This window comes from Salmo trutta, chromosome 9 (genome assembly GCF_901001165.1).
Source record: "Salmo trutta chromosome 9, fSalTru1.1, whole genome shotgun sequence".
NCBI lineage: Eukaryota > Metazoa > Chordata > Actinopteri > Salmoniformes > Salmonidae > Salmo > Salmo trutta.
Genome location: NC_042965.1, coordinates 47,323,183 through 47,337,324, shown reverse-complemented (window position 1 = coordinate 47,337,324; position 14,142 = coordinate 47,323,183). Strand labels below are relative to the sequence as shown.

At 38.3% G+C, this 14,142-nt stretch overlaps 1 protein-coding gene across 1 annotated transcript in view; it reads right to left on the bottom strand.

Annotated features, from left to right (window-relative positions):
- Window positions 1–12,310, bottom strand: part of tmem8b (transmembrane protein 8B) — a gene marked incomplete in the record, with an annotated part of 251,384 nt that extends 239,074 nt beyond the window's left edge. Inside the window, 1 exon segment of the mRNA XM_029763891.1 lies at window positions 12,101–12,310. Coding sequence (XP_029619751.1) covers window positions 12,101–12,197 — 97 coding nt within the window.
- Between the last annotated feature and the right edge of the window lie 1,832 nt (window positions 12,311–14,142).

Sequence of the window (14,142 nt, the reverse complement as noted above, 5' to 3'; positions counted from 1 at the left end):
GTCATACATTTGGCAGGAGGTTAGGAAGTGCAGCTCAGTTTCCACCTCATTTTGTGGGCAGTGTTGCACATAGCCTGTCTTCTCTTGAGAGCCAGGTCTGCCTACGGCGGTCTTTCTCAATAACAAGGCTATGCTAACTGAGTCTGTACATAGTCAAATCTTTCCTTCATTTTGGGTCAGTCATAGTGGTCAGGTATTCTGCCACTGTGTCTCTCTGTTTAGGGACAAATAGCATTCTAGTTTGCTCTGTTGTTTTGTTAATTCTTTTCAATGTGTCGAGTAATTATCTTTTTGTTTTTTCATTTGGTTGGGTCTAATTGTGTTGCTGTCCTGGGGCTCTGTGGGGTCTGTTTGTGTTTGTGAACAGAGCCCCAGGACCAGCTTGCTTAGGGGACTCTTCTCCAGGTTAATCTATCTGTAGGTGATGGCTTTGTTATGAAAGGTTTGGGAAGCGTCTCTCTCTCTCTCTCTGTCAGGAGGGCTTGATGACATGATTTATGATTCCATAACATAATAATGAATCACTGGTGCAGTACCCAGAACCTTATCATCCAGCGCATCCTCCAGTGGAGGAGGCGGCTCTGGTTCCGGGCGTAACCCGCGCTCCGCCCCGCTGATCCCTCTGCTTCTGTGCCACCGGACCGTAGACCATCGCCGGAGGTTCTGGGCTGCAGGCCGCCGCTGGAGGCTCCGGGCTGCGGGCCGTCTCAGGAGGTTCCGGGCTGGGGACTGTCACTACAGGCTCCGCGCCATGAATCATCCCTACAGGCTTCGGACCATGGATCATCACTGGAGGCTTCTTACGTGGAGCCGGAACAGGTCTCACCGGACTGGGGAATGTCGCTGGAGGCTCCGGACTGGGGAACGTCGCCGGAAGCTCTGGACTGGGGAACGTCGCCGGAAGCTCTGGACTGGGAAGACACACTGGAGGCCTGATGCGTGAAGCTGGCACAGGTGGCGCCAGACTGGTAACACGCACCTCAGGGCGAGGAGCATGAACAGGACACACCGGACTGGGCAGGCACACTAGAGACCTGATGTGTGGGGCTGGCACAGGTGGCGTCAGACTGGTGACACGCACCTCACAGTAAGCACGAGGAGTTGGCTCAGGTCTCCAACCTGACTCTGCCAATCTCCCCGTGTGCCCCCCCCCCCATTTTTGGGGGGGGCTGCCTCTCGTGCTTCCCTTGTTGTTGCGCTCTCGCTGCCTCCACCTGTTCCCATGGGAGGCGCCTTTCTCCTGCACCTAAATCCTCCAAAGCCCTGGATATACTCCTCCTTATCTCCTCAATAGTCCACTGGTCCATATCACGCTGCTTGGTCCCTTGGTGGTGGGTGATACTGTTACGGCTGTCGAAAGGAGTAGAGGACCAAAGTGCAGCGTGTGTGTAGTTCCACATTTTATTTAATCTGTGAAACTTTGCAATACATCAAATAAACTGAAACGACAAAACAACAAACCGTGACGCAGAGGAGAAACAAACACTACTCAAAAATAATCACCCACAAAACCCAGGAAGAAAAACCCCTACTTAAGTATGATCTCCAATTAGAGACAACGAGGACCAGCTGCTTCTAATTGGAGATCATCCCAAACAAACCAACATAGAAATACAAAAACTAGACCCTAAGAACATAGAAATAGAACACATAGAATAAACCCCCCCTGTCACGCCCTGACCTACTCTACCATAGAAAATAACAGCTTACCATGGTCAGGACGTGACACATATCTCGACCACACAGATTCCTCTCTCCATTACATGTTGCCTACTATATTATTGGGGGTGGTTTCCCGGACATAAATTGAATTGAATAAACTTGATTAATCCCAAAAGGGGAAATTGGACTGAAATGCATTTTCTATGCAGATTTTCCATGACATGTTTTTTAGTCCAAGAACTAGGCTTAATCTGTGTCTGAGAAACCTGTGCCTTGGCTTGTCAAAGAACAACATCACTGTATTCCAGTCTGTGGTTAGTGGAATCCAGTACTCCTACTCTGAGATGCTTGATACGTCCCAAGAGCCAATCTCAATATGGGGAGATGTACTACGGCCCAGATGGTAGATTTAGAGCTCCATCACTCTGCTCAACCTTGAGTTGCGGAGCACCTGTCCTGAGCAGAGCACCACTCGATGAGCGCGTGTCACTGGGCTCTGATGAATGTGACAACATCAGGTAACGCAATAGAATAGAGATCAATATGTACAGACCAGTAGCTCAGAGTTGGATGTTATGCCATCATAGAGATCAATATGTACAGACCAGTAGCTCAGAGTTGGATGTTATGCCATCATAGAGATCAATATGTACAGACCAGTAGCTCAGAGTTGGATGTTATGCCATCATAGAGATCAATATGTACAGACCAGTAGCTCAGAGTTGGATGTTATGCCATCATAGAGATCAATATGTACAGACCAGTAGCTCAGAGTTGGATGTTATGCCATCATAGAGATCAATATGTACAGACCAGTAGCTCAGAGTTGGATGTTATGCCATCATAGAGATCAATATGTACAGACCAGTAGCTCAGAGTTGGATGTTATGCCATCATAGAGATCAATATGTACAGACCAGTAGCTCAGATTTGGCTGTTATGCCATCATAGAGATCAATATGTACAGACCAGTAGCTCAGATTTGGCTGTTATGCCATCATAGAGATCAATATGTACAGACCAGCAGCTCAGAGTTGGATGTTATGCCATCATAGAGATCAATATGTACAGACCAGTAGCTCAGATTTGGCTGTTATGCCATCATAGAGATCAATATGTACAGACCAGTAGCTCAGATTTGGCTGTTATGCCATCATAGAGATCAATATGTACAGACCAGTAGCTCAGAGTTGGATGTTATGCCATCATAGAGATCAATATGTACAGACCAGTAGCTCAGATTTGGCTGTTATGCCATCATAGAGATCAATATGTACAGACCAGTAGCTCAGATTTGGCTGTTATGCCATCATAGAGATCAATATGTACAGACCAGTAGCTCAGAGTTGGATGTTATGCCATCATATAGATCAATATGTACAGACCAGTAGCTCAGAGTTGGATGTTATGCCATCATAGAGATCAATATGTACAGACCAGTAGCTCAGAGTTGGATGTTATGCCATCATAGAGATCAATATGTACAGACCAGTAGCTCAGAGTTGGATGTTATGCCATCATAGAGATCAATATGTACAGACCAGTAGCTCAGAGTTGGATGTTATGCCATCATAGAGATCAATATGTACAGACCAGTAGCTCAGAGTTGGATGTTATGCCATCATAGAGATCAATATGTACAGACCAGTAGCTCAGAGTTGGCTGTTATGCCATCATAGAGATCAATATGTACAGACCAGTAGCTCAGAGTTGGATGTTATGCCATCATAGAGATCAATATGTACAGACCAGTAGCTCAGATTTGGCTGTTATGCCATCATAGAGATCAATATGTACAGACCAGCAGCTCAGAGTTGGATGTTATGCCATCATAGAGATCAATATGTACAGACCAGTAGCTCAGATTTGGCTGTTATGCCATCATAGAGATCAATATGTACAGACCAGTAGCTCAGATTTGGCTGTTATGCCATCATAGAGATCAATATGTACAGACCAGTAGCTCAGATTTGGCTGTTATGCCATCATATAGATCAATATGTACAGACCAGTAGCTCAGATTTGGCTGTTATGCCATGCCATCATATAGATGTATGGCAGCACAAAGGACTATCTGTTTTAGTGTCTCTCTCTCTCTGGTTCCCTTGGTGTTAGAAGGTAGATAGAGCCTGTAGCTAGCCTAGTGCACAAAGGACTATCTGTTTTAGTCTCTCTCTCTCTCTCACTCTCTCTCTCTCTTGGAGAGAAGACGCACACAGAAACAATCTGTAATCCTGCTTCTGCACCCTGAGGACTTTCAAGACTATATATTTATATATTTATATATATATATATATATATATATATATATATATATATATATATTTATTTATATATGAGTTTCACATGCTCACATCTCAGTGCTTTTCTCCTCTGTCTTCCTCTGGAAAGAGAACATACATATATACACACACACACACACACACACACACACACACACACACACACACACACACACACACACACACACACACACACACACATATATATATACTCCCTACACAAGGAAAATAGTTCCAATACAAATCACCAAATAACATTTCTCCGTTTCCATTTCTGTGCAGGAAATGACTATGGTAGAGATCTGAGATTACATCATTCCTCTCATATTCTTCTCCTGTGCGTTCACAATGTGCATGATAACTGGTGAGATCCAGAGAGGAAGACTTTGATTATAGCCTCCAGCTAAAACCCCCCGAGTGGCGCAGCTGTCTAGAGGCACTGCATCTCAGTGCTAGAGGCGTCACTACAGACCCTGGTTCGATTCCAGGCTGTATCACAACCGGCCGTGTTTGGGAGTCCCGTAAGGCGGCGCACAATTGGCCCAGCGTTGTCCAGGTTTGGCCGGGGTAGACCCGACATTGTAAATAAGAATTTGTTCTTAACTGACTTGCCTAGTTAAATAAATGTTAAGCTACTGGTCTGTACATATTGATCTCTATGATGGCATAACATCCAACTCTGAGCTGCTGGTCTGTACATATTGATCTCTATGATGGCATAACATCCAACTCTGAGCTACTGGTCTGTACATATTGATCTCTATGATGGCATAACATCCAACTCTGAGCTACTGGTCTGTACATATTGATCTCTATGATGGCATAACATCCAACTCTGAGCTACTGGTCTGTACATATTGATCTCTATGATGGCATAACATCCAACTCTGAGCTGCTGGTCTGTACATATTGATCTCTATGATGGCATAACATCCAACTCTGAGCTGCTGGTCTGTACATATTGATCTCTATGATGGCATAACAGCCAACTCTGAGCTACTGGTCTGTACATATTGATCTATATGATGGCATAACATCCAACTCTGAGCTACTGGTCTGTACATATTGATCTCTATTCTATTTCGTTACCTGATGTTGTCACATTCATCAGAGCCCAGTGACACGCGCTCATCGAGTGGTGCTCTGCTCAGGACAGGTGCTCCGCAACTCAAGGTTGAGCAGAGTGATGGAGCTCTAAATCTACCATCTGGGCCGTAGTACATCTCCCCATATTGAGATTGGCTCTTGGGACGTATCAAGCATCTCAGAGTAGGAGTACTGGATTCCACTAACCACAGACTGGAATACAGTGATGTTGTTCTTTGACAAGCCAAGGCACAGGTTTCTCAGACACAGATTAAGCCTAGTTCTTGGACTAAAAAACATGTCATGGAAAATCTGCATAGAAAATGCATTTCAGTCCAATTTCCCTTTTTGGGATTAATCAAGTTTATTCAATTCAATTTATGTCCGGGAAACCACCCCCAATAATATAGTAGGCAACATGTAATGGAGAGAGGAATCTGTGTGGTCGAGATGTGATTGGTTGTTAGGTGTTCTGTTTATGCCAGGGTTAGATGTGATTGGTTGTTAGGTGTTCTGTTTATGCCAGGTGTAGATGTGATTGGTTGTTGAGTGTTCTGTTTATGCCAGGGTTAGATGTGATTGGTTGTTAGGTGTTCTGTTTATGCCAGGTGTATATGTGATTGGTTGTTAGGTGTTCTGTTTATGCCAGGTCTAGATGTGATTGGTTGTTGGGACTATGTGGAGAGCAACATAGATAAACAAACAAACCAATGCTGCTCTGATAAAAAAAACGTTATACAATCACATCTAGTCTAAAATCAGTGATTCATTATTGTTATGGTATTATAAATCATGTCATCAAGCCCTCCTGACAGAGAGAGAGAGAGAAAGAAAGAAAGAAAGAGAGAAAGAAAGAAAGAAAGAAAGAAAGAAAGAAAGAGACTAAAACAGATAGTCCTTTGTGCACTAGGCTAGCTACAGGCTCTATCTACCTTCTAACACCAAGGGAACCACAGCAGAATAGATTGACCAAGGGAACCACATAGATTCTCCTGCAACATCAATATTGATTTAAGTGAACAGAACAGACAAAGTGCTCAGGGCCCTGGTCGAAAGTAGTGCACTACATAGGGGATATCAAATCAAATCAAATGTATTTATATAGCCCTTCTTACATCAGCTGATATCTCAAAGTGCTGTACAGAAACCCAGCCTAAAACACCAAACAGCAAGCAATGCATGTGTAGAAGCACGGTGGCTAGGAAAAAAACCAAGGGAACAGGGCTCCATTTGGGACGCATCCTCAGAGAGAGGGAGACAGTCTATATACAGGATGTTAATACTGGATGTTAATAGTCTATATACTGGATGTTAATAGTCTATATACAGGATGTTAATAGTCTATATACAGAATGTTAATAGTCTATATACTGGATGTTAATAGTCTATATACTGGATGTTAATAGTCTATATACTGGATGTTAATAGTCTATATACTGGATGTTAATACTGGATGTTATAGTCTATATACTAGATGTTAATACTGGATGTTAATAGTCTATATACTGGATGTTAATAGTCTATATACTAGATGTTAATAGTCTATATACTGGATGTTAATAGTCTATATACTGGATGTTATAGTCTATATACTAGATTTTAATACTGGATGTTAATAGTCTATATACTGGATGTTTATATTCTATATACTGGATGTTAATACTGGATGTTAATAGTCTATATACTGGATGTTAATAGTCTATATACTGGATGTTAATAGTCTATATACTGGATGTTAATAGTCTATATACAGGATGTTAATAGTCATTTTAGACATGTGTTTTTCTGTTTTTTTTTGTTGTTGTTATTCTGTCTCTCACTGTTCAAATAAACCTACCATTACAATTATAGACTGATCATTTCTTTGTCAGTGGGCAAATGTACAAAATCAGCAGGGGATCAAATACTTTTTCCCCCCACTGTAGATGTTAATACTGGATGTTAATAGTCTATATACTGGATGTTAATAGTCTATATACTAGATGTTTATAGTCTATATGCTAAATGTTATAGTCTATATACTAGATGTTAATACTGGATGTTAATAGTCTATATACTGGATGTTAATAGTCTATATACTAGATGTTAATAGTCTATATACTGGATGTAATAGTCTATATACTGGATGTTAATAATGGATGTTAATAGTCTATATACTGGATGTTAATACTGGATGTTAATAGTCTATATACTGGATGTTAATAGTCTATATACTAGATGTTAACAGTCTATATACTGGATGTAATAGTCTATATACTGCCTGTTAATACTGGATGTTAATAGTCTATATACTGGATGTTAATACTGGATGTTAATAGTCTATATACTGGATGTTAATACTAGATGTTAATAGTCTATATACTGGATGTTAATAGTCTATATACTGGATGTTAGTCTATATACTGGATGTTAATACTGGATGTTAATAGTCTATATAAGGGGTGTTAATAGTCTATATACTGGATGTTAATAGTCTATATACTAGATGTTAATACTGGATGTTAATAGTCTATATACTGGATGTTAATAGTCTATATACTGGATGTTAATAGTCTATATACTAGATGTTAATAGTCTATATACTGGATGTTAATAGTCTATATACTGGATGCTAATACTGGATGTTAATAGTCTATATAGTCTATATACTGGATGTTAATAGTCTATATAGTCTATATACTGGATGTTAATAGTCTATATAGTGGATGTTAATAGTCTATATACTGGATGTTAATAGTCTATATACTGGATGTTAATAGTCTATATACTAGATGTTAATACTGGATGTTAATAGTCTATATACTGGATGTTAATAGTCTATATACTGGATGTTAATAGTCTATATACTAGATGTTATTACTGGATGTTAATAGTCTATATACTGGATGTTAATAGTCTATATACTGGATGTAATAGCCTATACACTAGATGTTAATACTGGATGTTATTAGTCTATATACTGGATGTTAATACTGGATGTTAATAGTCTATATACTAGATGTTAATAGTCTATATACTGGATGTTAATAGTCTATATACTGGATGTTAATAGTCTATATACTGGATGTTAATAGTCTATATACTGGATGTTAATAGTGGATGTTAATAGTCTATATACTAGATGTTAATAGTCTATATACTAGATGTTAATACTGGATGTTAATAGGCTATATACTGGATGTTAATAGGCTATATACTGGATGTTAATAGTCTATATACTGGATGTTAATAGTCTATATACTGGATGTTAATAGTCTATATACTGGATGTTAATAGTCTATATACTAGATGTTAATAGTCTATATACTGGATGTTAATAGTCTATATACAGGATGTTAATAGTCATTTTTGACATGTGTTTTTCTGTTTTTTGTTGTTGTTGTTATTCTGTCTCTCACTGTTCAAATAAACCTACCATTACAATTATAGACTGATCATTTCTTTGTCAGTGGGCAAACGTACAAAATCAGCAGGGGATCAAATACTTTTTCCCCCCACAGTAGATGTTAATACTGGATGTTAATAGTCTATATACTGGATGTTAATAGTCTATATACTAGATGTTAATAGTCTATATACTGGATGTTATAGTCTATATACTGGATGTTAATACTGGATGTTAATAGTCTATATACTGGATGTTAATAGTCTATATACTAGATGTTAATAGTCTATATGCTAAATGTTATAGTCTATATACTAGATGTTAATACTGGATGTTAATAGTCTATATACTGGATGTTAATAGTCTATATACTAGATGTAAATAGTCTATATACTGGATGTAATAGTCTATATACTGGATGTTAATACTGGATGTTAATAGTCTATATACTGGATGTTAATACTGGATGTTAATAGTCTATATACTGGATGTTAATAGTCTATATACTAGATGTTAATAGTCTATATACTGGATGTAATAGTCTATATACTGGATGTTAATACTGGATGTTAATAGTCTATATACTGGATGTTAATACTGGATGTTAATAGTCTATATACTAGATGTTAATAGTCTATATACTGGATGTTAATAGTCTATATACTGGATGTTAATAGTCTATATACTGGATGTTAATACTGGATGTTAATAGTCTATATAAGGGATGTTAATAGTCTATATACTGGATGTTAATAGTCTATATACTAGATGTTAATACTGGATGTTAATAGTCTATATACTGGATGTTAATAGTCTATATACTGGATGTTAATAGTCTATATACTAGATGTTAATAGTTTATATACTGGATGTTAATACTGGATGTTAATAGTCTATATAGTCTATATACTGGATGTTAATAGTCTATATAGTCTATATACTGGATGTTAATAGTCTATATAGTGGATTTTAATAGTCTATATACTGGATGTTAATAGTCTATATACTAGATGTTAATACTGGATGTTAATAGTCTATATACTGGATGTTAATAGTCTATATACTGGATGTTAATAGTCTATATACTAGATGTTATTACTGGATGTTAATAGTCTATATACTGGATGTTAATAGTCTATATACTGGATGTAATAGCCTATATACTAGATGTTAATACTGGATGTTATTAGTCTATATACTGGATGTTAATACTGGATGTTAATAGTCTATATACTAGATGTTAATAGTCTATATACTGGATGTTAATAGTCTATATACTGGATGTTAATAGTCTATATACTGGATATTAATGGTCTATATACTGGATGTTAATAGTGGATGTTAATAGTCTATATACTAGATGTTAATAGTCTATATACTAGATGTTAATACTGGATGTTAATAGTCTATATACTGGATGTTAATAGGCTATATACTGGATGTTAATACTGGATGTTAATAGTCTATATACTAGATGTTATAGTCTATATACTGGATGTAATAGTCTATATACTGGATGTTAATACTGGATGTTAATAGTCTATATACTGGATGTTAATACTGGATGTTAATAGTCTATATACTAGATGTTAATACTGGATGTTAATAGTCTATATACTGGATGTTAATAGTCTATATACTGGATGTTAATAGCCTATATACTTTATGTTAATAGTCTATATACTGGATGTTAATAGTCTATATACTGGATGTTAATAGTCTATATACTGGATGTTAATAGTCTATATACTGGATGTTAATAGTGGATGTTAATAGTCTAAATACTGGATATTAATACTGGATGTTAATAGTCTATATACTGGATGCTAATAGTCTATATACTAGATGTTAATAGTCTATATACTGGATGTTAATAGTCTATATACTGGATGTTAATAGTCTATATACTGGATGTTAATAGTCTATATACTGGATGCTAATAGTCTATATACTAGATGTTAATAGTCTATATACTGGATGTTAATAGTCTATATACTGGATGTTAATAGTCTATATACTAGATGTTAATAGTCTATATACTGGATGTTAATAGTCTATATACTGGATGTTAATAGTCTATATACTGGATGTTAATAGTGTATATACTGGATGTTAATACTGGATGTTAATAGTCTATATACTGGATGTTAATAGTCTATATACTGGATGTTAATAGCCTATGTACTGGATGTTAATAGTCTATATACTGGATGTTAATAGTCTATATACTAGATGTTAATAGCCTACTACAGTACTGCCATCCCCTGGCATCCTTATTGTATTGATAGGACACACAGCATTGAGCTGATTCAGGAGGTGACAATACCATCAATGTGTCCACATTATTTCAATGAAATGATGTTGAACCAACGTGACATAGATGTTGAATTGAAGTGTGTACCCAGTGGCTTGGTTTTACCAGAGCCTTTGTTTCATTCCTAAAATAAAAAATACCAAAACACCAAAATACAATTACAGAGAATATAATGAAGGATTTATCTAATGATCTAATATTATAGCCAACTGATAGCTAAATTCATTAAGCTAATTAGACTATTAGTAATTAGGGAACTAAATACTTGAATATAGAACATGCAATAGGTTCAATTGATGAATCCTATAATATATGTATTAAATGATAATACTTGTTAAATAACGTAAAGAGGAAATTAAGCAGAGGGGACAGAGGTATGCTTTACTCTGTCTCCTACCCTTCATTCAATAGCACACCAACACTGTGTACTGAAATTAGTTTACCGTGTCTCCTATAATTGAGACACAGACAGTAGGGGGGGGGGGGGGGGGGGGGTTCTATAGCTTTACATAATGATATGATAGAACAAGGCTAACAAACAACCACAGCTGTGTAACGCCAGATCATATCCTATCCTACACTCTGAATCCTGTACAAGACTAAATCACAGAGTGTTTCAGCACCAAGACAAAGGACAGCTCCTCTCTCCTTTCCTCTCCATCACATCACGGCTCGATGGGAATGTCATGGAAGCGGTATAGCCGGTAGCAATATAGCTGTAGTTACAGTAGCTTACAGCAGTAGCTTACAGCAGTAGCGGTAGCAGTAGCGGTAGCAGCAGCGGTAGCAGTAGCGGTAGCGGTAGCAGTAGCGGTAGCAGCAGCGGTAGCGGTAGCGGTAGCGGTAGCGGTAGCAGCAGCGGTAGCAGTAACGGTAGCGGTAGCAGTAGCGGTAGCGGTAGCAGCAGCGGTAGAGGTAGCAGTAGCGGTAGCGGTAGCAGCAGCGGTAGCAGTAACGGTAGCGGTAGCAGCAGCGGCAGCGGTAGCAGTAGAGGTAGCAGTACAGCTGTAGTTACAGTAGTTTATGAGGCAGCGGTAGATCTGTAGTTACAGTAGTTTATGAGGCAGCAGTATAGCTGTAGTTACAGTAGTTTATGAGGCAGCGGTAGATCTGTAGTTACAGTAGTTTATGAGGCAGCAGTATAGCTGTAGTTACAGTAGTTTATGAGGCAGCAGTAGATCTGTAGTTACAGTAGTTTATGAGGCAGCAGTATAGCTGTAGTTACAGTAGTTTATGAGGCAGCAGTAGAGGCAGCAGTATAGCTGTAGTTACAGTAGTTTATGAGGCAGCAGTAGAGGCAGCAGTATAGCTGTAGTTACAGTAGTTTATGAGGCAGCAGTATAGCTGTAGTTACAGTAGTCTGTGACTCACCTCCAGGCAAAAGGAGAAAGGTATAACTGTAAACAATCCACAGGAACCGCAGACGATCCATTCCAGAGCCAGATCCCGACCCGTTCAGCCGCCACATCGTGATGAACAGAATGTGTACCTCCGGAAGACAGAGCTGTATATTTGATATCACTGATATAGTCTTCCTGCTTCTTCTACATGTTCACATATTGCAAATCGGGACCAGCTGTGCGCGCATGACGTCATTTGCACGGCAGGTCCACCGGAGTTCCGCCCCCCCCCCCCTCCCATCTGCAGTGATTTGACATTGCTATCATTCCGACTCTGTTCATTGGAGGAACAAGCTGTCAGACAGCCAATAGGTATGCAGAGGAACAATAAATGACATTCTGCATCCGAGGTGAAGGCTTGTCGTAAGGATGGTTATGAATAAACCTGGAGTTGTCCGAGCCTTTTTGGATAATCTTATTTGCCTCACTTATAAATTCAAGCTCAACCTTTGAATTTAAATTTTTTACATGATAATCATTCATTTCTAGATTTTTTGGAAAATAATGTAGTTGTCATGAGATAGTAAGTTACATTGTCTTATGGGTGGATAGCGCCACCGTGTGGTGATGGGATTGAACTGTCACCTGTCAATGTTTAGTTTATTATTTTATTTATTTATTTTTATTATGAACACAACAAATACAAAAAAAAACAGATATATAAACAAGAGTAAAAAACCTAACAGACATATTACATATCAAGATTCATTTCCAATTTGTTATATACTTTTATGGTGTGTATTGCTTTTTTGTTTTTACATTTACTGATCATTTCAAAATAATATTTAAATTCTATCTTAAATAATGTGAAGAGGGGTTTGTTCTCTGCCCACTTCATTTTATGGACAAAGAATCTTCCATGAAAGATAAACAAATGAACAATGAAAGTTAAATCAGGGTCCATATCATTTGGTACCTGTCACTGTTATCACTTAACGTTAATGAATTGTCACCTGTCACTGTTATAAATGGTTCAACGTTAATCAATCAAATGTATTTATAAAGCCGTTTTTACATCAGCAGTTGTCACACAGTGCTTACACAGAAACCCAGCCTAAAACCCCAAAACAGCAAGCGATGCAGATGTAGAAGCACAGTGGCTAGGAAAAACTTGAACCTTAGAAGGTCAAGCAGGAAATGTGAAATGACACCAATAAGGATACCTTATTACGATATAGCTGCACACACACACAGTATTGTTGGGCAATATATACACTACTGGTCAAGGGTTTTAGAACACACACTCATTCAAGGGTTTTTATTTATTTTTAGTATGTTCTACATTGTAGTGAATAGTGAAGATAATAATAGTAATACTGAAGACATCAAAACTATGTAATAACACTTATGGAATCACGTAGTAACCAACAAAGCGTTAAACAAATCAAAATAATATTTGATATTTTTCAAAGTAGCCACCCTTTGCCTTGATGACAGCACACTCTTGGCATTCTCTCAACCAGCTTCACCTGGAATGCTTTTCCAACAGTCTTGAAGGAGTTCCCACATATGCTGAGCACTTGTTGGCTGCTTTTCCTTCACTCTGCGGTTCGACTCATCCCAAACCATCTCAATTTGGTTGAGGTTGGGGGATTGTGGAGGCCAGGTCATCTGATGCAGCACTCCATCACTCTCCTTCTTGGTCAAATAGCCCTTATACAGCCTGTAGGTATGTTTTGGGTCATTGTCCTGTTGAAAAACAAATGATAGTCCCAGTAAACACAAACCAGATGGGATGGCGTATCGCTGCAGAATGCTGTGGTAGCCATGCTGGTTAAGTGTGACTTGAATTATAAATAAATCACTGACAGTGTCACCAGCAAAGCACCCCCACACCTCCTCCTCCATGCTTCACGGTGGGAACCACAAATGCAGAGATCATCCGTTCACATACTCTGTGTCTCACAAAGACATGGCAGTTGGAACCAAAAATCTCAAATTTGGACTCATCAGACCAAAGGACAGATTTCCACCGGTGTAATGTCCATTGTTCGTGTTTCTTGGCCCAAGCAA